Below are 24573 nucleotides of genomic sequence, written 5' to 3' on the forward strand. Positions count from 1 at the left end.
CAATCCACTGAAATATCTCGGGGTAATTATATCACATTAGTATCTTGTCTTATTATTTACTGGAGCAGCTGCACGATCTGTCTCGTGACAACGTCACGGTCTCCGCCGTTCCTCTGGTCCAAGTCATGAAGTATAAAACCGAGCCATACGTCACGGCAAAACCAACACATGGGAATTATATTTCGGGGTGTACTTTCCCCAATAAAGAGAGACATCGCTTCTAGCGTCAAGCGCTGTCTCACACAGGTCCTTCATCACGCCGCACAACGCCGCATCGCTGCGTCTGACGAGGTGTTGCTGAAGAGGAGCCAGAGGTGTTGAGGGCGGAGGGGGTCGAGGTGCAGCATGTGGGTGGGGTGATGTCTTCAGCAGAGTCTGGGGGCGCACGTCCCGCATGGTAAACGGAGAGAAGAGGAGCGTCAGAGGAATCACGAGGACAGGCACCAGCCTGGCGGCGGGCCTCCAAACTGCCATTGATGCATCTGGTTCTCGTGAATTTGGCCTTCAGATTGCGGTTGGCGAAGGCGTGAGAGCACCAGACCGTCCTTATAAATGATTAAAGCGTACGTCTTTGAGGATTGCGAAAGCATTTGAAAAGCCAAGCTGCAAGTTTCAGGCCCACATGCAGTGTGCATGCTTCTGCTGAGCCCTGAAGTGAAGCTTGTCACCAATCTATTTAAATTGCATTTACTGCTTTGTGTTCAGATAATCCCTTATACACCTCCGTATCGGGTAAAACACACTCGCCAAAGGCAGCTTTTCACATTTCACTTCCAGTTCAAAACCCTGTAGCTTTACAATGGCAAGTAAAAATGATGTGTTCTTAAAGAGAACAATCAACAAGCTGACATCTGAATAATTCAAGCCAAAGGTTCCGCTCGTAATATGGGGAGGATCTGAATCCCGGCCTGTGCTGCCAATTTTCCTTGAAAGGGAACCTTGAAATAAAATCCACTTAAGCCCTGTGTCTTCCCCTCCAGAGTGTAGTTAAATCCTGGCTGTGCATGGACATGATTACGGAGTGCCACGGGTCTTACATCAGTGCAGAACCTTGACTTCCAGCAGGAAACCTGGTGCATGGGTCAATTATGGCAATGCCTTGTTTTGCTTCAAGATGGAGGATGTGTTCTTCATGCCCAAACACACCGGCTGCACCAGAGGTTTGAAATCGTAACAAAGTCCACCTCGGCATCCAACGTGTAAATAAATAAAACACCGCTCGGTGGAGGCCCCACCGCTCTCGGCGGATGGGGTTACGGGACGGTGCCTGCGTGCCGCACATGGCCGCGATGAGGCTCAGCGGAGGCAGATCCGTCGGCTCAGCAGCTGAGCGGCGGACACGGAGATGCTCCTTTCACACTGAGCTGAGCACCGACAATCGGGGCTTTGTCGGGGAGGCATCTGCTGTTACAGCTCACAGGAAGAATACGTGTTTCTTCCTCTTTTTAAGTGCACTCGGTGGGGTTATCGGTGTTAAAAGATAAGGCAGCTTCACGTCAACAGAGTGAATGCATATGGCGGGGTTTTTAACTGCGCCGGCCTTTCTCTTTATGAAGTCACAGAGGATTTCAGGGGAAGAGGGGGGGTGGATTCAATGTAGTCCTCTGGATCATGTCTACCTGGAATTTAAAGGGACTTAAATATGCCCTGGGGTATTGTGTAAGTGTAGCCTCAGTCAGTTATTAAGTCTGGCTAAAAACCAGCTGTTCTAGTGAAGAAAGCGGGAATAAATTAGAAAAGGTATTTCTCGTCATGCAGCTTTAGTTGCAGTATACCATTTGGGCGGACATCGCCATTGGCCAACAGTTATATAAAAGAGGACGTATGGCTTAAAATAAACCATCCCCCATAACATCGAACAGGATCGTGCCTTTCTAGTTCTCAGTTCAGTAGCTGTGTGTTATTGAAATTCCTTTCATAAAGGCTTATACACCAGATTGGAATTCATAGCAAATAATTAACAAGAAAGCCAGACATTGTGCCACAGCCCTCACAGAATACACTTGTTCTTAAAATTACATATTAACAGAGGCACAATGGAGCCCCGGAGCCTCGATTTGCATTACTGGATAATTCGAGTAGAACCGGTCCCTCTCGCATACCCAGCATCGCAGAGGTCTTCCACTTCATTTAAAGGACAAAAGGTAATGAACAAATAAATATTTACCGGGTATCTTGAGATAATGTAGTGGTTATATGACCTTGACAACCCTCTCTCTAAACCCACTTCCTTGTTGATCAGTGAGTGAATCATGCAATAGTTTTGTTTGTTATTTAATATTTAATTCATACCCTGGAGGGTGAACTGCCTTTTCTCAGTAAGCGATCATTAACACTGGCAGACAGCACTGAACACGATTGAAATGACCCGAAGCTTATCACAGCAAATATCTCTTCATTCACCTTTTTTTTAAAACGAACTCCTACAGATTGTTTGCAGTTGTGTTACCAAAGTAATATATAGTCATATTCAATAACTGCATGTGGACTCCCTGGCAGAAGAGATCTGGAATCTCAATGTGACCTTCTCAGTTCTACAAAGAAATGTAATGACTATAAAACCATTCCCGCAAGTATTATGATTCAACACGTACACATTACATTTAGTGATACCTGGCAGGTATATTTATATATTTAGAGTTGCACTTCTGACCTGACCAAATTCAATCATTTCCTCTTCGGGCTAGTTCCAGACCCACTGCGCCACCTTGTGGTGACTTACAGACATGGCAGCCCATCGAGGACACCTGCACGTCTACAGTAGCAGGCAAAGGTCTGGACACACCTGGTATGTTGATGTTTTTCTTTCCTTCAACGATGACGACTTTAGAGACACAAAGAATATAATTCCCACACTACATTAAATATGTACATTTGTAATAGTTGTGGCCCCAAAAGAAGAATTACTTTAAAAACACAACAGTGCATTTGGGTTCTCTGCAGTCAACTCAGTGGTGGGATTTTATAGTGTTAGTGATTTTTTGTCAATCTGATATTCATTGATCCAATTCCAATACGGCTAACCCTAAACAAAGTTCTACTGTGATGTTTTAAGAATAGCTGTCAATATTAACACACCTGTTAATATTCTATCTTTTTACAGGTATGTTTGTGTACTTATATCTAACTTCTTCCTTTTTAAATCAACACTATTTGATGCCAATTTTCAATTAATCTGACCAATGACTAGTGATTCCTTCTATTATTTTTCTTTCTGCCCTTTCAACGGTCAGCCTGGACAGCAGTGTGTTCTCCATGTACAAAATAACATATTAGTGAAGAGGACTTTATATGACAAATATATGCTTGTGTCCAAACTTACAACAGAAAGTAAGAAAGAAACAAAAATATATTTTTGGAGAATTTTATTACTTTTTTGACAAATATATATGAAGGATTTCCTTTTGAGGAAACATTCTTTCAAAAGATACGTTTACAGCAAATTCATTCCTGTAAAGACACAGGAAACATGAGAAATCATCAGAAGACATGATGGAACTAACCATTTCTATTTGTGCCCAGGAAAGGTTATGGGTGCAATAAATCATTAGAATAAGGTCATGACAGCGATACAGAAGTCAGTCAACTCCAATGGGACATTTTTCAACATCTGAATTATCATGATTACATGGGGTGAATTATTTATTTTGCATCAAGGCACACAAGCATTGCTCTTTTTTTTTTTTTTTGCCAAGACATTGGTCCCATTGGGCAGTACAACTGTACAAACTACAGGATAAAAAAGAAAAATAACATAGGGCTTAGTTTGCAGGATAACAACTAAAGGAAACGTCAAAGAACTCAGATCAATAATGTACACAGAAGGATTGGGTTGAGAACACGGGACCACGATCAGGGCTGAGACACATGAGTTCTTAGGTATGGTTGGCGCTAGCGAGGGACTGAAGCCCGGCATCTCTTACAGAGGGTGCAGCTCAGCGAGGGAGCGCTTCTCCTGCTGGATGAACTCCTGTAAGCTTCGTTTTCCCTGCCTGAAGTTGCTCTCCCTCCTTGAAAACGGCAAGATGACCTGGAGTCGGAGGAGAGTTTCAATGTTACTGAAACTTCTGATCTGCGACGTCTTGAGCGTGTCGAGCACGGTGGTCGGGAGATAGCCGGCCAGGGGATCCAACCACTTCTCCTTCCACGACTTCATCTCTGTGTGAAGCGAGACCTGATCTGGCAGGTCGTCCTTGTACAGGCGGAACACGAGACCACTAAGAATGCTGGTTTCGACTTTGGACATTGCGTAAGGCACAATCTCCAGACACCTCAAGGTATCCAATACCTTTTCTGTGAAGAGGTCGTCGATTTCTGCTAGCGAGTGCTCCACGACCTTCATGCTGACGGATTCCTTGTAAAACTCACTCAGTGGCTCGAGGAGCACCGAGTGCATCATGGTGACATGCAGTTTGGAGGCCAGCTCGGTGGCCTCCTCGAACCAGGCCTTGTGATGGCTGTCAATATCACTCTTCAGTATACTGAGGGACGCTTTGAGGTCAGGCAAATTATTCACAGCAAGCAACATGTCTAAGGGTTTGCCCTGCAGAGACTGGCTTAGCTTTTTAGTAACACTCGCGATGTTCTTCTGCACCACAGTCGACAGGATGAAATCGAAGTTTCGGATCGCATCGAACAATTGTGCCGCTTGCTGCCGGGTCGAAGCGCTTCCCTCCCCCTTCAGCTCGTTCAGACAGAGCATGACGGCTTCCAACACCTCCACCATCACCTCGTGCATGACGTGACTCTTATCCCAGTTTTTGACGAGCTTGTCCCTCAGCTCGTTGCCCTTTACCTCGTCGTGCTGGAACACGTGAATGATCATGTCTTCCAGCTTGTTCTGGCGTTCTGCGTCCTCTGTGAGCCAGTGTAATATCTTCCCTATGAGAAGCGCTCCGCCGGCTGCTTCCTCAGCGGGGGACGATCTAGCCAGCCACACATTAAGAGACAACGCTGAGCTGACTGTTCTGACAGCTTGGGGGTACTTCTTAGCTATTGCTAAACTTACAACCCTCATCTGAGCTCCGACTTTACCAACACTCAGCAAGGCCTGCCCTCTACAGTACTCCATGTTGAGCCCCCACTTCTCAGACAGGGCGGTCTCAATAGCGTCTGCGAAGACAACTGGGTCTTCACCAAAAGGGATGAAGGCCAGTGTTTCCTCACACTGGATGTCCTCTTTGTTCAGGTACCTAATGCACAGCGGGACATAGAGTTCGCCGTCAATTTCGACAGCTCGCTCAGTTATAACTGTAAAGAACTGAGAGTCCCAGAGCTCCTTGAGGATCTGCTCACGCAGTTGTGGCTCATAGAACGACACGGCTGTCCTTGGGCCCACTTCATGATCGGCCGATGTCACCTCTCCGTCAGCAGGCTTCTGTGCTACGATGGAGGCATGCGATTCTGTTGGTGCTGCCGGGTCTGCTTTAAAGCCTCCTGATTTAAAAAAAAAGAAAGAAAAGAAAAGAAATGTTAATTATTTGTTGTCTCCTAATTACAATCAAAGACACTTGGATTCTCGATAATCAAGTTGCGGTGAATAGACTTACCGCTGTCCAACTTTAGTCTTTGCAAAGTTCCAAGCACCTAAAAAAATATAAACGCGGTGATGATTAGAATGGCTGTAAAACTGTTTCACTAAGTTTTCCGTTGCATTGTCAATTACCAAAGAACAGTGTTCAAACCATTGCAACATACCTGGGATAGACATGGACTGCTCTCTGGATCAACCTCCATGCACTTCTCAATGACCTCGGGCAGTCTCTGGAGAGTGGTGCAGTGAGAGAGGAGCACCACATGGTCCCGTCGGCTGCCTTTGCATACAGTGTTTTTTAGCAGGTCTCTGGTGGAATTCAGGGTGGTCTTCATCAGGTCCCACTCCATACTGACACTGGGCAGGACCGCGACGAGCCTGAGCAGTGAGGCGACAGTTGGGTGGCTTTTCGACTCAGGGTGGACTAGCGTCTCAGCGATGGATGATGGAGGAGCAGCATCCTGGTACTTCTCCTCCCAGACAGCGGCCCATGCGTTGATTTCTTGCTCGGCTGCTTCGGGCTCAGAGAGATCTGCAAGGTAGAGGCTAAACGGCTTGTCTGCGGTCTCCGGCAGAATGGGCTGGGGATTGCAGGAGGGCAGTAAGGACAGGACCGACAGGGCCCTCAAGTGGCCGTCTGAGAAGCTGTACTTCATCTCGTCAACGAGACTGCTGAGGAGAGGGACGCTCAGCTTTTCTCTGTAGTAGATCTCAGGAGATTCATAGCTGTTGGCTTCCTCCGAGAAGCACACCTGCTCAGGCGCTAGCTTGGTTGCTAGCTGGAATGCCTGCTCAAACCAAGTGGAGTGCAGAGTACTCACATTTTCTAACATTTTGTGAAGAGTCTCTATGATCGAGGGGATTTTTTCCACTTCACAGAGAATATCAGCAGGGTTTCCACAGCGGAAGACGGTGCTACAGTTACGGAGAGGAGCACAAGCATTCTTCAAAATCACGAGGGTGACAATGAAATCCAGATTTCTCAGAGCGGTGGCGAGAACTTGTGCATGCATCGACTTGGCGCCTGTGGCACTCGAGCTGACCGCATCGAGGCAGCTGAGGATGCCCTCTAATGTGTCGGCGAGGATGTCAAAGAAGTCCTCTCTCTTCTTCCACCTCGAGCAACAGGTTTCTGGCATTTCCTCCAGCGAATCTCTTGGCCAATTCAAGAGCCCATCCACAGCTTGCGCCAGCTGCCCCTCCAGACTAGGAGACTCATCAAAGAACAGCAGCAGGTCTTCTGTGATGTCCAACATTTTTGCCACTGAAGGGCAAGGCACACTTCCTGCCAGCCAATGGGCAAGGCCGCAAGACTCGCTGGGCGTTACAACGGAGAGAGGATAGCTCAGGAGGAAATCTAAAGACATTTTCTTCAGGCTCTGATAACCGGAGCCCAAGTGCATGAATGCTTGTCCGCGACACTGAGACATTGGTAAGCCCCAGTCTTCGGTCAGAATCGTTGCCAGGTTATTGGCCTGTGTATCAACATGACAGCTTTCATCAAATGGTAAGAAACCCAGGAGCTCTACCTTTGGAGCCGATTCTGCAACAAACCTGACAAAAACCGGCAGGTGGGTCTTGTGAGCAATCTTAACAGGTTTGTCTGTGATAAGTGAGAAGAACGGCGATTCCTGAATCTCAGTCAGTATGACATCTCGGATTCCGTTGATGAGGTGGTTCACCATTTCATCGTCACCTATAGAGGGCGCGCATTTGCCCTCATTTCCAAACCAGTGGCACATGCTGAGGTCCTGGATGAAGAGCTCTCGGTCCTCCTCTGAGAGGTCAGAGAGACCGATATTCTTTTTGCCCAGTATTGTGGCCAGTTTGAACACTGTCGCCAGACTTTGACGATTATCTCCAGAGTGCCCATTCTCATCTGCTGGCTTCATGTCCTGGTCCTCCACTTTGTCAGGAGATTGATGCATTTTAGGCTCTTCGGTTTCCTCGACACAATCAACTAAATATATTGGGGGAGAAAATGTAACGTTATGACACATTCAAAGCATGGCAACAAAGTTCCTTTAAATGACTTAGTATCGACATTGTACTAGATGTTATAAAAGAAACATGTAAACATTCATACCTTGCATATTGTTTTCAGGGTTTCTGTTGAAACTTTTGGATTCCTTGTCCTGTGAATACAGCCAGGTAAATACAAATTAGTCCGTCATTCATAATTAATAAAATAGAGTAAAATAAATAAAAATAGAAATTTAACACACTGCCATTTCTATGACATCATACACAAGCACGTACCAGACATATGCCCTCCAAGGCTTGCGGAGTAACCTTCAAACACTGGGTCACCATGCGGTCCAGGTCTCTGCTGAAGTCGGTGCCCACCTGCAGCATCGCCAAGCACGGGGACCTGTCTTTGGGATTTGTGTTTCTCAGGTACTCTTGGAACTTCTTGTGGCGCATTATGACACCGCAGTCCTCCAGCGCTGTGCTGGGCAGCACGGACATGATCCTCAGCAGTGCATTGATGTTGCCAAAGTACTGCATGAGTGGCAGGCGCAGGGTGTGAAATATTGAGCCTGGGACGGTCACGGACGCAACTTTGGTCTTCCATGTTACTCTCCAACAGCACAGCTCTGTGAAGAAGTTGTCAGCATCAGGAAGATCCCCGCTGTAGAGAGGAGGCTTCGACTTCAGGCTCTCAAACATGTAACTCACTGTGACCGAGCATGGAACCAGGGAGAGGAAGTTGAGAGCCTCTTTGTGGTCCTCTGAAAAATGATCCTTTACGGCATTGATGAGGTTATCTACTAGAGGTACACTCAAGCCATCTTTGTAAAAACCGACTGGCTTCATCATGCCGTCTCTTGCCGTCTGCGAGGCAGCTTCAGGCACTTCAATCTGCACTTGTAGACTCTGTGCCATTGCACAGGCCTCGTCAAACCAGTTCTGGTGAAACACCTTCATATTCGTTTTTACTCGGTTCAGAGTGGCCACGATTCCGCTGATTTGGCAAAGTTGGGATGCAGCACTGAAGTGGTCCTTCTGGAGACCTGCACTCAGCTCTCTTGTGAAAGAAGATGTATTCTTCAAGACCACCATGGCGATGATGAAATCAAACTCCATTACCTTGCAGAGGAGTGCCCCAGCTTGGTCGGACACAAAGGCTTTCCATCTCTGTGGGTTGGTTTGTACTTTCTCCAGACATTCAACCAGGGGCTCCAGCATCTGCACAAACACCTCATAAGAATCATGCTTCTCTTGCCAAAGGGCACAGAACGTCCCCTGTAGCTCTTGGACCTTTTCATAGCTCTCTCTAAGACCGAACGCTATCACCTGGTCGAGCTGTTTTTGTAGAGTAGCGCTGCTGCCAAAAAACATCAAAACCTCTTCGAATGTATCCAGGGCTCTCTTAATAGCAGGCACTGGGATGGTTTTTGACCACCATGTGTTGAAGGAGTAGGAAGAGCAGTGTGTGCTTATAGCAAGAGGATGAGTCTCCTGGACTTTGCAGGCAAAGGCTTTCAGCTTGTAGGAAACGTCACCAGAGCCCAAGTATGCTTGACCTCTGCAGCTATTCAAATCAAGCCTCCACTCGACGGTTACTATTTCCAGCAGACGCTGCCCCATGGCATCACAATCAAGATCCGCCTCAAGGAATCCCATCAACTCCAGTCGCATGACATCAAAACTGTCCACAAACCTCAGGAAGAGTGGAAGATTGTCTTTCTCCCCAAACTTCACCACACAGTCAATGAACAAGGAAAAAAATGACGTCCCCACTTCCAAGAGGATTCCCTCCCTGACGGCCTTCTCGCACACAGTGAGAACTTCTTTCATTTCCGACTTGGTCACATACTCGACTTCTCCCTCCTGAGCGGAAGCGTCCCCATGTTGCCTGCTTTGGCTTCCGTATGCAGCCGTCACCGCGGCTTGCAAAGCAGATTTGAGAGAATCTCTATCAGTTTCTGCACACCTCAACTCCACAAGCCTCTCAGCGTCCATTTCTAGGTTTAGGAACTGTAATTCTTCTTCAGTGTCCTTTTCTGCATGGTTTCCATGGGATGCCACTGAAATGAGAAATACAAATCAAAAAGCTATTGTGAACTGACATTACAGTTGAACACATTAGTAAATAAGCAGATAACTAAGTGGGCATATTTAAGATAGTAGTTTAACAACAACTTGGTGCAATGGTCATTTAGATCAAAAACACATTTTTTAAATGAAGCCAATATTGAGTCTGCTGCTGTTAAGTTGTAATAGTTTATTTTGATAACATCTGCAGAGGTCTTATGTTTTAAATTAATACATATAGAAAGATATTATAATAGACAATATTAAGGAGAATATTGATATTGTTATTAATGTATTATGAAGCATAGGGGTAATGTTTACTCTATGCAAATGTAAATGGCAAGAATGAATGTATGTTGCATGAGAGTGACTGTATGTTAGTATTATAGATTGACGAAGCCGGTTGAAATCCGTGACGTGACTTACAATAACAAGAGACTTTTATTGTGAAGGTGACTTTAATTGACGAGATTCTTATTGTGAAAGCGACGGAACCGGAAGTGACGTTTCGACCTGTGAGAGAAAACTCCGTGTCTCAGAGAGACCGGCCTCTTTTCACAGGTAAGCCCCGAGGGGAAAGGCTGAGCTCCCGAGCCGGGACACGAGGAAAGAGCGCTTTGAATGTTTGTTTCACATTTCCTGCCATTAAATGTTGATAACTTAATCCACGCGCGTCCGGAAGCCTGTTTTCCACCATCTGCGTAGTGCCCAGTTTCAGAATACCTTACACTGCTCATCTTTGTGTCTCGAGCTCTATTTAGGGAATGTTTCCCATAATTGGTATATTATGTGATAGAATAGCTGTGAAATGAACCAAAATATTTGCATGCTGAAAATTTGTGAAATAAATAATTTCAAAGCCATCTAACCTTGGGGAGGCTTCTCCTTTGTGTCATCATCCTGTAAAACACACCCAGTATAATGTCATTTCAGGTGGAACAGCTGTTTTATCACTAAAGAGGCAGTGACATTTCAACAGCACTCTGCTAATACAAATCTACTCACCGTTTGCAGCAACTGCAGGATGTCTGGATGCTTTTGGGCATAGGACTCCACCATCTGTTCGACATTGAAGTGGACATCTTGGTTCACGTAGACGTATGCCATGCTGCACTGTCTTTGGTCCTCGGATGTGCCCCTCAGGTAGGAGTGGCACCGCTCCAGCACCATATGGTATTGACCATACACATCTGCCTCTGCATTTACACATGGAACAGTGCCCAACACCCGCAGCAGGCTCTGCACGTTTGGGTAGAACCCAATATCTGGAATCTTGAGTGTTGCAAACACCGTAGTCGGCAGGATTCTGCGCTTGCTAGCATGCCTCCACTTCACCTCCCAACAACCGAGCTCTTCGTAGAATGTGTCGGGTCTTGCGAGGTTGTTCAAGTTGGCGTCCGCTACTTTATCCCTACGAATGCTGAAATTGTGGTCAGCCATGTAAGATGGCACTAACGAGAGCCATCGGAGAATTCTTACCATCTCTGTGCTGAACACTCTCTTCACCTCTGCAACGAGATACTGCAAGATAGGGCGGCTTAGAGTTTCTCTAAAAAGGTCCTCCAGTGGCGTTTCCTCTGCGTCTCCTTGCTGCACCTCTGGTTTGGTGACCTCCACTCCCAGCTTCTTTGCTCTGCCAATTGCATCTGAAAACCATTTCCTGTGGAATATTGCAAGCTCCTGTTGGTATTTGCTTACCAGCTTTAAGGCATTGGAAATGGTGTACTGCAACGTACTGCTGATGCTAATTATTCCCCTGAGACTCGAGTTGAGTATGCTCACACAACAGAGGGTGTTCTTCAGAACAACAAGTGTGATGATGAAATTGAAATTCTTCAGAACTGGCTTGAGCTTGGCCATCTGCTCGGCGGAATCTTCGTCTACCTTTGAAATCATCTCGTTGATGCAGTTCAGGAACGGCTCCAGGATGTCCAACATGGTCTGGAAGGCATCGGTGCCATATTCCCAATTCTCACCGACGGCTGTCTTGATCCTGTCCACTTCTCCTTTTATATGCCCATACGTCATCTGGATCTTTCCTTCCAATCTTTTGCACAGCTCTGGTGTTCTCCTGAGTAATGAGGCCACCTCCTCTACAGTGTCAGCAACGCTTTGAATGGAGGGCACAGGCATGCAGCGAATGATCCATATGTTGAAGGCATATGGGTTGCTTGGTGACAGAACTACTTGTGGGAACTCCAGCAGAATCCTGGAGGTAAGGTCTCGCATTTTCTGACACATGCTGCCTGTAACCAGATAAGTCAAACCCCTGCAGTGCTCCATCCTCAGCCCCCACTTGTTTCGCAACTCTGACAGAAGCATGTAAAACAGATTCTCTGTATCCATGTCGCATGGTAAGAACCCAATGAGATGCTTTTGTGGGAACCCCTCGACGGTGACAGACCTGATGAAAACTGGGATTTGCTCCTTGCCCTCTATACTAGTGACATCCTGAAGCAGAATGGAGAAGAATCGCGCTAGCCTGAGGCTGTTCTGTATCTCCTCCCGCATGAGGTCTTCGCTGAACTGGAGGATTTCTTTCTTGTCAATTTTCTCCACGCAGATCCGATTGAGAGCCTGCTGTCCTCTCGCACCGCCGATCGACTCGTCACTGCTGACGTTTGCACCATTTATGCTGAAGCCATTAAGTGCCAGGATTTCTTTGAAATAGACTTTCAGAGTCTCTTTTGCTTTAGAGCTGGCTCCATCCTCTTGGGTTTGGTTCTCGTGTTGCAGTTCAGATGCTGCACCAGGTACCTCGCTCTTCTCCTCAGTCACCTCTGTTGTTGCTGTGTTTTCTGATGGGAAAGAGAAAACCTGAATGAAAAGCTGAGAGGATTATAAATAAAAGCTAATTAAATGTGTGAATAAATATTTACAACAGAGGCTATTGTATTCTAAAAGACTACAACTCAAGGGGCTTAATTAGGTGAACAGGTTACTGTACCTTTTGTTTTCTTCACAGATGTAGGATCCTCTTCAGACTATGTAGATGGAAAGGATGATTACACGTTTGCATATTTAGCGTCGTATTGGCTGACATTTTTTTCAGAAGAGACTTTTTAAAGATTGAATAAAACACTTACAGGATCCCTAGCTCGCTTCCTGTTGCAGATTGATTGATTATTTACAGGCATTGTTGAGTCAAATATTGTTGGAACAGCATCATCCCGTAAGACACAACTGGAGGCGCTCTGAAAGGCAAAAAGAAGAGAGCCCACTTTTAAGCTTATCTGCAATATTCTATGTGAAACAGGGATTTCCAATTGAGTGATTTGGAGCTTAAGAACTCCAACTACACATACAGTAGCACTTGGCATCACTGGATTCACCCATATTGATTTGAACAGCTGTTTAACAAAAATGTGACTTTTACTGACCCACATTTTTTAACGAACCGACCTTCTAATAAACCAAAGTGTTTTAAAGGAAGTTGGTGAGTATATAGCAATAAAAACTTCCAACTTGTGGTATACATTGAGTTGCAGGTGATGTGATGGCATAACATGGATTGATTGCATAGATGTGTTTCTAATAATATTTCCACCATGTGCATCTACACAACGCACATTAGAAACACCAGTGTGTTTTAACATTATAACTAGAGATGCACCGATCAGGTTTTTTGTGCCGATCACTGAAATCAGTATCTGCCGATCACCGATAATACTGATCACCGATCACCGATCACTGAAATCAGTATCTGCCGATCCGATAATACTGATCACCGATCACGGTGTCGATTGAAGCATTCTATTTATTGTGCAGCATTATTGCGTAATACTATGAGGAAATACATATATAAAGCACCTCAAACATAAAAGAAATTACAGATTTCTTTAAACATTTAGGACTTTTACTTTGAAAAATGTCCTAATTGACACATTAAAATTGTTTGATTGCTATTGTAGGGGATTTCAGATATGTATGGAACACATCTGCATTATTCATTTCCTGGAACTCTTGGGGAAATCTATTTACAGGACTTTTTTTAACATAGAAAAGTCTGACTTATTTTTATAAACTCTTCCTTGGTACAGTAAAAATGTTTTAATGCTAGCATATTTTAATTTTAAAAATCTTTTTTTAATGGGGGCGGCTGTAGCTCAGTGGGGTAAGAGGGCCGTCCTGCAACCGCAAGGTTGTGGGTTCGATCCCCGCTCTCCCGCAAGTCGAAGTGTCCTTGAGCAAGGCACTGAACCCACAGTTGCATCACTGCAGCCCACTGCTCCTTAATAACTAAGAATGGGTTAAATGCAGAGAACTAATTTCCCCTTGGGGATTAATAAAAGTGTATATATTTTTTTTTTTATAATTTAAGCTAAATCTCAGAAACTATCTATAAAGATACAAAATCAGTTCATCGTTTACTTTTATATCTTAGTGTATGATTTGTCGACATCTTATTTTGATAAACGGATGTTGTTTCACGTGGTTCTTTCCGCTAACTTTGCAAAACCGGATGTTGTCACTTAAATCCTTCCGCTAACTTTATCAAAACCCTCGCGCGCTCCCGATCGAATGCGTTTACCGTCAGCATCAGTCTATAGGGGCTCAGATATGTGAGAGTCGGCTGAGTTGACCCAGTGATTCAACTCGGGGGACGGGGACGCCGCTCGCTGCGTGAGGATCCCCTCGTGGACCTCTCACTCTGCGGCCCTCGCCGGGCGCATCGTCTCCGTTATGATGCGCCGCGAAACGTCTCTGATAGTTTTTCTCGCAGATGTTACTTCATCTGATCGGCCGTTTTGATCGGCCGTTTTGAGAACGCCGATCAAAACCGATAATGGGAATATCGGCCGATCAGATCGGTGCATCCCTAATTATAACACAAAGATAGGCATCACTACTTGGCTGTTGAACCCTAATAAACTGGTAATACAGGTTATCCGTATAAAGTTGGACCTACAGGACTGTCTCAGAAAATTAGAATATTGTGATAAAGTTCTTTATTTTCTGTAATGCAATTAAAAAAACAAAAATGTCATGCATTCTGGATTCATTACAAATCAACTGAAATATTGCAAGCCTTTTATTCTTTTAATATTGCTGATTATGGCTTACAGCTTAAGAAAACTCAAATATCCTATCTCTAAATATTAGAATATCATGAAAAAGTATACTAGTAGGGTATTAAACAAATCACTTGAATCGTCTAATTAACTCGAAACACCTGGAAACACATTTTCAAATGTTTGATTTTGTTTTGCTGTTATAAATCTTTTTTTTTTTACTTGGTCTGAGGAAATATTCAAATTTTATGAGATAGGATTTTAGAGTTTTCTTAAGCTGTAAGCCATAATCAGCAATATTAAAAGAATAAAAGGCTTGCAATATTTCAGTTGATTTGTAATGAATCCAGAATGCATGACATTTTTGTTTTTTTTAAATTGCATTACAGAAAATAAAGAACTTTATCACAATATTCTAATTTTCTGAGAGTCCTGTATATATAGTATTTGCTTACTAGGAACAGCAGAAGTGGAATTCTAACAAAAAAACGGAGTAAAACTAAAACTATTAGGATTATAAATACACAAAGGGTAATGGGCAATATATTCTTACCTGATGAGAGATCACAGAGGGGTCAAAGTGCTTTGCACAAAGTCTGTACAGCTTATGCAACTGCTCAGGAGATTCTGATGCCAGATCTTGACGCTGGCAGTTGTTCAACCATTGATTGCATCTGAAAAATACAGCGGGGAAAAGGCATAAACTGTTAGGGTCACAAACATAATATGTGTGTGCATTAATAATAAAATAAATAATGACTGGGTGAGCATGGTGACTCTCAGCACTACCAAAGGCCCCCACTAAAATGTTCCCCTAGTTGTAGTTCAAAATGCAATTATAAGGGGGTTGTGATATTTTTGGTTGATTTGACAAGTTTTCATGTTATTGCCCCAAATTGAAATGTCTTTAAATACACATTAACATGAAGCAACATATTGCGTGTATTAATATATATATATACGTATATATATATATATACGTAAATTGGCATTGGTATGTTAACAAGGCATGGTTATGAATGGCAGTGGCACGGCCACCCTACTCAATGTACCATGCACATAAAAAAATGAATGTATGAATTTGTGTATTATTTGAATAGCTTTGTATCGAGTGCCACCGTATGTTTATATATGGCACTAGACCCAGTTTAATATAAAACACAATTTGATACACTATACACTATCACATACCAGTCAAGGCAGCCTTGCTGTACTTTCACGCAATGATTCTTTCTCATATATCTTTAATATACTGTATGGCCAAGCCTCCCAGACAACAGTTAAACAAGTCACATCATTATACATACAAACAGGCACTGAAATAAATGGAAAAGACCAACCACACATCACACATTAATTTTTAATACATATTTTTTTTACAAGCTTTTAAGCATTATTCAGCTCTAAAATGTTTCTTTAGATGTGCAAACAACATAGCACCTTCTACACTGCACACTTTGTCTGTAACGTTGAAAACGTGAGAGAGAGGCCACTAGGGAGCCAGTGGTGGGGCAGTGGCAGCAAACTGCACAAAACCACTTTCGTCAAGTCATGTTTCAACAAAAAAGTTTCTCAACAAAAAACACTTACCAACACGAACTAACAAACAAACTACTGACAAACAAAACTGAAAACAAAAAAAAAAAAGCAAAAACCAAAACCTAAAAGCAAAAAACACACAACCACACTGCACACACGCCACACGCAATTTCACACACACATTTAATGGGTTTTTATTGTTTTTTATTTAGTTTATTGTATTTTGTAGTTTAGAGGATCTACTGCCCGTGTTGTTGTAGCTATATATCTTATCTTATATTATTATATATATGAGTTGTGTGTTAGTGCATATGTGTGAACACTCAGTCTTGTCTCTTTGTTTGTAGCGTCTTCTACACTGTGTACATACACCACTTTAGATTAGACTTTTATTTTAGTTTTTTTTGTTTTTTTTTTTTTTTTGTTTTTTTTGTTTTTGACCAGGGACTAGGTTGCACAAGGGACTGGGCAAAACAAACTATTTGTATCACAACCTTTGTATTGCAATATGTACACTTTGTGTAATAAAAATAAAATTTATAAAAAATAAAAAAAAAGTATGGGGTCTCTGCTTGGCCTGAAAAACATTGAAGACCCCTGAGATAGATAATCGACTTCAATGCTTGAGCTTGGCTACTTTTCTTGTTCTAGTTTATAATGCTATGAAACATTCAAAAGGAAGAATATATTAAATAATCATTTCAATAATAAAACTATTCATCTTGAGAGAGTTCAACAGGAAAACAAATTCTTAATGTTATTGAAAGTGTATGCAGACACTATTACTACATTGGTCCAAACCACGTATTGGGCAGTTTGAACTAAAAACTGCAGTTTGCTGTGTGGCTAGATTACTGTGCAAATACAAGCTCAAATACACTCTTTTAAAACAGACAAAACATGCATACACAACTCTGCGAGAGGCGATGTGGGTGCTTATTGCACATGCATGTGTGTGATTATTTAAGCTTTCACAACACAATTCTTTCTTTCTTTCAACTGATTTAATTGAATATGCACAGAAGGTGGGTGGCTTTGCCCACAAGGACATTAGATGTACGTCTCTCAACTTAACACAATAGCGTGTGGGTGGCTGTGGCAAGCTTAAAAAACGAGTACACAGAGCAGAAGGAGGCGAGTCAACAAATACAAAACAAACCCACTGCAGGGCTGGACATGAAACCATTTCAGACCCCGTGACCCAGTAGGTGTTCGTGTGGCGTGGAGGTTACGTGTCCTGTCCACGGCCACACGACTGTAACAGCCAGCTGAAATGCAGTCGTCATTCGATAGCGGCCCTTCAATTAATTTTTATGTAACACAAGAATCATATTGCGCAAGACTACCGCAATTGCAGAGTGCAAAAAAAAACAACATCTCGTTGGAGGTAACAGCGGGATAAAAGGGGGCGCTAGACTGCTACTTCACACCTGTTAAAACTACGGAATTATAAGTTTCACTTCGTATTGTACAGTGAATTGCACATTCAAATTAAATGTAATGTATGAAGTTTGGAAGCCACAATCACGCCAAATAGCGTGATCAATGGAAAGAATTTTAATTGTGCTAAGCTAACGTCAGCGCCGCTAGTAACGTTACCGCACCGCCGAGGTGGTCGGTGTCGTGTGCCGATGGCAATTTAAATTTCAACACAAAAAAGTTTTAAACTATATTTTTATCTCCGTTTGTGAAATAAAGGAGATCAAAGATAAACATATATCCGCCAATATCACACTTTGGCTTCGGTCCCCGGGCCCGGAGTCTCTTTCACACGGACTTTTCTTCCAAGAGTAACGTTAGTCTGCGCCATTTTCGACAGAGTTGTGTCACTGTTAGCCAACATGATGTTAAGCTAGCGACAGTGCTAACAGTGGGTAGCTAACACATTCATTTGGCATGCTCGGCGGCTCGTTTTTAACCCACGTCGCAGTGAAATAAGCACACATCTTACCGCTCTGCATCCAGGGGGAAGCTGAGAAGTGGAGCAGAGTTTTCGGATCCCTCTTGCTGATAATCACAGTTCGCTGCGGCGCAGCAGTCAGTCATTTTGGACTGCAATGTTGCTAGCTAGCGAGTTAGCTAGCTTCGCTGGCGGTTGCAAGCTGGCAAGCCTACAGTGAGCAAACCTGCGGGAGAGTCTACAGAGTCATGCCTTGGGCAAGACCTGCAACCGACACCGTTGAATTTCAACGTTAGTTTTCGCTGAAATGTCTCTTTGGTAAACTAAGAACCTACTTATTCCATGCTTTTAAAAGTTGATGTTGCGTGGTGAGCAAAGAGTCGCCGAAAGCGTGTTATCCCATCAACCAGGAACTAAACCGTGCAGTGGCAAATGTTAACCAGCAGAGGGCAAAATGTCACAGTAGGGCCTTGCCAAAGAGTTTAATCGTCAAGATAGTACACACCCTTTTGGATTCTAACCAAGCAAAGCGTGCAAGCGACTCTAGGTTTATCCGACCATGAATTCATGCTCTTCGTGGCTACTATGTAAGATATTCATTAATTATATCATACCTGACACAACACAAGGAAAAAGCTGAAACGTTTGATTAATATTAAAACTATATACACTTGAGTTACATGAATATCTTGAAGTGTAGCACTGCTCTTGGTTTGACTTGATTCTCTCTGATTTAGAGCACATCTACCTCTTCTTCACACTTTTGTGAAGTAGATATGTTGCCCTCCTTAAACCCTGGTTACACATTTATTCTTGGATAGACCATTTCAATCTGACATTTCAAATTATTATAACAGTCTGCATTAGGTTCTGTGTCTTCCGTAATCTTATTTCTGTTCCCATTTGTCTTGGCAGAAAAGAACAATGTGTACACTGACTGGGACCTACAGTATAGCATGTTCTGATTGTATTTATTAAAAGAAAATCACTGGCAACTGTCTACTTGTTTCTGCATGTGTCGTTGTGGAAGAAATGTCTTCCATAAATATGTGCTGTATGCATGACAGTTCTTCTTATGACTCGTAAAAAACACACAGAACAGAGCCCAGAAGCAATCTGGCTCATGGCCCAGGAATTAATACGCTGCTATCAGTCACAGCAGTGCTTTTTCTGCTTGAATAAAAAATGTCTTGAGTGAAAAGGGTCTAAATCAAGCAAGAGATGAGTCATTTTTGGATGATTTTTATTATACAAAAGAAACATTTTGTATACAAATTATAGAGTTATTTTCTAAACCCTTGCAGTAGACTGCACATAAAATGTAATTCATAAGCTACAAGTATTCAGCTACAGATGATTGGTTTTCATGACGCCACATTTCATTAAATAGGAAAGAAAACAGCCTCCATTGGAGAACAGCCTCCTAAAAAAAAGGGAGGGCAACAAGAAACTCCCAAATGTTACTTTGCAGTGGAGACCTGGCTGAGAGAACATTTTATTTTTGTGTGTCCACTGCAGCAAACAGTGCAAGTAGTCCAAATGGGTTTAGTTTTTAATCATATCAGATATCATTAACACCAAATGCTATGGTGGAAATTTGAGTCAAAGAGCAGATGGGGACTCAGCAGTTTAGTCACAAGCATACACTCCATTTGCAGATCTAATACCAACGAGCAAGATGAAAAGTGATAGAGCGCGGGTGTAGCTGAGCATTGTCGGCCTTATTTACAGGGGACTTTAACTCTCGCACTACGTTGTCCTGATCTCCAATTCACCACGAACTCAACTCTCCCCAAAATACAAACATAGAAAAAAAACCTATTTCAAAGACGTTTGGTATTTTTCACTCACTAATGCCACTCTGCGAGCAATTCTTTAATTTACATTCTGAATTTTGACAGCCTTTCAATTATGCTAATTTAGTACGATAGCTAGATACTACATTAGCATAGCTGTGGGTCACCTGTGTGGCGGTTTAGCAACCATATCACTTCTGACTAAGACACACATCCTCCCTGTCGGGGTACATATTCATGTAGACCTCAACCATTGAGTCCAAGTCTAACCCGACATCATAGTTCATGTTCAATAGAGCGAGACTTTTTGATTTTAATTTGTCCGGCGTGTTCTCCATGTACAACTGGAAGCGCTTGTATGCCACATCGCAGCCGTCTTCCAGAGCCAAGGTAGGCAGGATACTGATCAGCCTCAGAACCACCAGCATGTTTGGGAAGAACTTCACATCGGACAGCTGCAGTGTCTCATGCAGAGTGGATGGAAAGGTCTCATCTTTGCCCTTTTTGCTCCATTTAACCCACCAGCAGTGCAGCTCGGCGGAGAGGGTCGCTGCGTTAGGGATGTCATTTTTGAACACTTGCACACTCTCCTCCTCGGGTTGCATAGATTTGTGCTGCTCTATGAGAGCGGGGACCAGTGACAGACATCTCAGAACCTTCAGGTGATCCTCGCAGAAGATTTCCGTCATTTCTCTGATGATGTGATCCACCACGGGAACGGACAGGTGCTCTTTGTAGTGACTCTCTGGCCGCACGGCTCCAGATTCAAACTGGTGCTTTCTCAGGAACGACCGTGGAACCTTCACTGGGATCTCCATTGCAGCGGCTAAGTTGACGGCCTCATCGGTCCAGAACTCGTGATACACGTCGATGTTGTCAGACACTTCCTTCAGGGTGTGCAAAACAGCGTTTAAACTGTTTGTAGCAAAGTGGGCATCCCCTGTTTGCCCTTGCATGTTCTTCCCAAAGGCCTGCGTCACTGTCAGAGCATTTTTAAGCACGATCAGCGCCATGACAAATTCATAATCAGCTAGGGCTTTTGAAATCTCTAAGGCTTTGTGTGTGACTTGATCGTTCCACCTCATGTCTTCATTGTCGTGAACGCTGTCCACGCAGAGTAGTAACGCCTCCAGGATTTCCACCGTCACCTCAAACGCATCATTCCGTCTGGTCCAGCTGGCTCCACAGATCTCCTTCAGTTCCTTGGCCTTCTCCTCTTTGTCCGGGTAGAAAATGGAAATGGCGTGCTCCAACTCCGACACCAGCAGAGGGGACTGACTGAAGAAAGACTCAATCTTCTTAAAGGTGGACAAAACCAGCTGAACCCCTGACAAAGCCATACCATTTGCCAGCGACAGGTTCAATGTACGAGTAGATCTTTGTGTAAGCACTGCCATTGGAAACCTCTCCGTCAGTTTGGCAGCAAATGTTTTAACTTGACCAAAATGTGTCCCAGTGCAGGAGTGGGCGTGGGCTCGACACTGCTCCATATCCAAGCCCCATTTTTCAGTAATTTCAGACAGCAGTGACTCTGCTAAGGCGTCTCCGTCTCCTTCAAAAGACAAGAAGCCAAGAAACCTCTCCCGCAGGCAGTTAGACTGGTCCACGTAACGGAGAAAGACGGGGAGGTACCATTCTCCCAAGATCTTCACCAAGTCGTCGGTAAGTAATGAAAAATAGCCATTTTGTTGAACCTCCTCCACCAGCTTACTGCGGATGCATTTCTCGCTCACCTCAATCAACTGGTTCAACAGAGCCGCGGAGCAGCACTCCTTGTTTGCGTCGTGCCTCTTCTTGAGGATTTCATCTCCACAAGTCAAGCGATATTCCAACAACGCCTGAAAGTTGCTTGACTCAATGCCATGCTCTTTGTCATCACCAGGCCCTGTCGGAGGAATGCTTTGCTCCCCCAACAGCACGAGAACTTCAAATAATGACTTGAGATACTCTTTGTATTCCTCTTCCACTGCGAGTGTCTGGACATCGGTCTGACCGGTGTTTGCTTGAGACAGTTTGAGTTCTAAAAAGGGAACGTGAAATGGTTACAAGATAGAGCACAAATCAATTATTAATCATGTGATCAACATGGGTGTTGAAGTCATTATTTTTACTGGCGAGCAATAAACATGTATGTTTTGATATTTTGGCTTACTTTTTTCCTCATTGCTGTCAATTTCATCATCTTTGGTCTGCAATCAGAAAAGTCAAATCCAAATTAAATGAAAATTAAATGTGATGTCATAGAAACTATATAAATATATTTTCCCCTATTTAAATCAATTAAGATGTATATATTTGACCCACTGTCTCTTTACTGCGCTTTACCGGTCCATTCTGAGGTTGGATTGGTACATCAAAGATAGTTGGTATGGCGTCATCCTTCAACACTGTACTCTGAGCGTTCTGAAAACAAAACATCATTTACAAGAAATACTTAGAAACTTATGTTGAACCTGTGTTAAAACCTATGTAACCTACACATTCACCAAGCACTACATAGCATTATGTATTGATTCAATAATTTGTGAAATAATATGCAAGACTGGATTAAGCCCTTTTTCCATTAAAAGTCCTGCAATGTCTGGGGAACACATTATCCTCTGCAATGCGAGAAAAAAAAATCAAATATAACTTGCAAACACAACTTACGCTATCGACCAAAGATGTTTCAAAATGTTTCCCACAAATTCTGTAGTATCTGTACAACTGGCCGGGTGACTTGTCGATGAGGTCTTGCTTCTGGCATTTCTCAGCCCACTTCTTGGACCTGAAAGGAGAAGTTAAACTAAAACATTTAATTTAGCTTTAAACTTGCTTTTCAAAATATAATGTCTGTGCACGTATCTCTAGTTAGTAGGGAATGATTATTTAACGGAGGATAGCATGATCTACTACTATAAACTACACCACCTGTTGATTGTTACACAAACAATAAGAGACGTCACTTATTTGGTTTACAAATGCATGTTCCTGAGGATACAGCTAATATGTAATGGATGGATGGACACAGATGCATATAATATAGTGAAATACACCGACAAGTAAAGTCCTTCAAGCATCCACGTGGAGATTAATACAATCATAGACTAGTAGTTGCGCTGTGTTCATCCTGAAAATGTAAGACCTTTTTTCCGGGCAGACATTTTGACAACGGCCCGGGAACCAGCCCACCTCCCTGGATATAATGCTATTAATTACACCTCTGCTTTTCCTGCTATCAAATGTTATGGACGTGCACGTTCAATCAGGATATTAGGTCCGCTGCAGTTGTTGGAATTTGAGAGTTACTCCATGCAACTGTCGTATTTGTTTTAGTGTAGAATAACTAGTATCTCTGAACGCCGGCTTTTTCAAACTGCAACACTTCTTCTGATGTTATTCCTAGGTTTAGCAAGAAGCACGGGCACGTGAGCCTCCTTAACGTCCGCGTGGAAAGAGGTATATGGGGTTATATATTTATGTGTTGTAAAATGGTTAATACATTATGCGCAACTGGGTCAAATGCATTAGCTAAATATCACCAACAATTAAATTTCGATAACTCAAGCAAAGTCCCCCCGCGGCTTAAATTAAATGCCGTGTCGTATTGTACGTCGGGTTACAAACAACCGCGGATTCTGAGAGCTTCCTGTTTGCTTTAGCATCTTTAGCAATAGTTACCTTTCTGGGTCATGCGGGAACCTGAAGAGGGGCTGAGGGTCTGACTTTCCACTGGTGCAGTTCGGCACAGCGCAGTGGTTCTGCATCTTGCTCGTGAGAATAAACTCGGACTATATTGCGGAACAATTTTTTTTCAGGGTACCCTTCTATGCTGCTAACGCTTGTTAGCTGTCAAGCTTGAAACGTCGATAAACCATTTCCGATGTTTTGTTCTTTCAAAGTAAAGTACGTGGTAACTAAATATATAACTTCCTTGTATAATAACCCACTTTCTTTCTTTTTTTTGCTAAATATTCTACGGTATGACATTATTTATAACCACCCTAAAATATATCTATACCAACTAGGCTATGTTTGGCTGTCAAATCATGTGGCAAAAACATAAAAGTTATACTTATGCTCTAGCTAACGAGTCCAGATGATCTATATTTTTCGTGTTGTCCTTTTTTACAGCCGTCTACAATTCATCTAGGATGTCAAATATACATAATCTACTGCATACATGTTTGTGATTTTAAATGTTATTTTACTTTGAAGGCGCATTCGCTTCCTTGTTCAAACACGCTTGTGAGGGTTGATGTATTTAACAACATGCATCAAATGGCGCCCTGCGCTTCTTTCCCACAATCCTCAGCAGTCTTTTCAAAACCCGAAGGTTGAAATCATTTCATGTTCTCTGCAATGCCACGTTTCCAAATTCACATCATAAACGCGTTTTTTGAAGTGAAGTTTGAGTCATAGGGAATTAATGTATTTCACACATTACTATCATTATTAATCTGGACGTATTTAGAATGAAAATACCAACCCTCAATGATAGATTAACGAGTTGCTTGCATACTTATTTGCCGCCTATATCGAGTTATCTTTTTATTGTATATTAAAAAGATGGATGACATGAGAGTTCCCCTAAAATAAAGCCAACACATCTTGGATGGCCATGGGACAAGGCCCAAACGTGGTTACTAACTTTGGGGGCACATTGCAGAATAAAGTCCAGTTCATTGGGGGCCGACGCTGATATTTGGGTCATTGGTAAAGGTTCGTATTAGGCTAAGTCAAAGGTAGGTTTGTGTGTGTGTGTGTGTGTGTGTT

The 24573-nt window shown here is 43.1% G+C and overlaps 2 protein-coding genes across 2 annotated transcripts; both read right to left on the minus strand.

Moving 5' to 3' along the window:
* Positions 1-3350: 3350 nt before the first annotated feature.
* On the minus strand, positions 3351-18443 carry si:dkey-250d21.1 (uncharacterized). The gene is made up of 11 exons (XM_056443060.1): positions 18074-18443; positions 15137-15257; positions 12658-12765; positions 12519-12555; positions 10577-12369; positions 10441-10471; positions 7793-9564; positions 7620-7668; positions 5698-7493; positions 5550-5586; positions 3351-5436 (listed from the first exon to the last, which is right to left on the minus strand). Exons 1-11 carry the CDS (start codon positions 18166-18168, stop codon positions 3920-3922), a joined length of 7356 nt encoding a protein of 2451 aa, XP_056299035.1. The 5' UTR covers positions 18169-18443; the 3' UTR covers positions 3351-3919.
* An 805-nt stretch (positions 18444-19248) lies between these two features.
* On the minus strand, positions 19249-23660 carry thap12a (THAP domain containing 12a). Its single transcript, XM_056443086.1, has 5 exons — positions 23479-23660; positions 22468-22585; positions 22123-22221; positions 21971-22007; positions 19249-21838 (listed from the first exon to the last, which is right to left on the minus strand). The coding sequence occupies exons 1-5, from the start codon at positions 23562-23564 to the stop codon at positions 20010-20012; spliced, it is 2169 nt and encodes a 722-aa protein (XP_056299061.1). The 5' UTR covers positions 23565-23660; the 3' UTR covers positions 19249-20009.
* Between the last annotated feature and the right edge of the window lie 913 nt (positions 23661-24573).

Source organism: Pseudoliparis swirei, chromosome 3, assembly GCF_029220125.1.
Source record: "Pseudoliparis swirei isolate HS2019 ecotype Mariana Trench chromosome 3, NWPU_hadal_v1, whole genome shotgun sequence".
Classification (NCBI taxonomy): Eukaryota; Metazoa; Chordata; class Actinopteri; order Perciformes; family Liparidae; genus Pseudoliparis; species Pseudoliparis swirei.

What these genes read in the sequence shown, in the direction of transcription:
- si:dkey-250d21.1 (XM_056443060.1), bottom strand. Translation starts at nt 18,168, where the DNA reads ATGACTGACTGCTGCGCCGCAGCGAACTGTGATTATCAGCAAGAGGGA. An exon ending in TTCCCCCTGGATGCAGAGCG is followed by an intron (nt 15,258 to 18,073) that starts GTAAGATGTGTG and finishes TGTATTTTTCAG; the next exon opens with ATGCAATCAATGGTTGAACA. An exon ending in GGAAGCGAGCTAGGGATCCT is followed by an intron (nt 12,556 to 12,657) that starts GTAAGTGTTTTA and finishes CCATCTACATAG; the next exon opens with TCTGAAGAGGATCCTACATC.
- thap12a (XM_056443086.1), bottom strand. Translation starts at nt 23,564, where the DNA reads ATGCAGAACCACTGCGCTGTGCCGAACTGCACCAGTGGAAAGTCAGAC. An exon ending in TTCCCGCATGACCCAGAAAG is followed by an intron (nt 22,586 to 23,478) that starts GTAACTATTGCT and finishes TTCTCCTTTCAG; the next exon opens with GTCCAAGAAGTGGGCTGAGA. An exon ending in TGACAGCAATGAGGAAAAAA is followed by an intron (nt 21,839 to 21,970) that starts GTAAGCCAAAAT and finishes TTCCCTTTTTAG; the next exon opens with AACTCAAACTGTCTCAAGCA.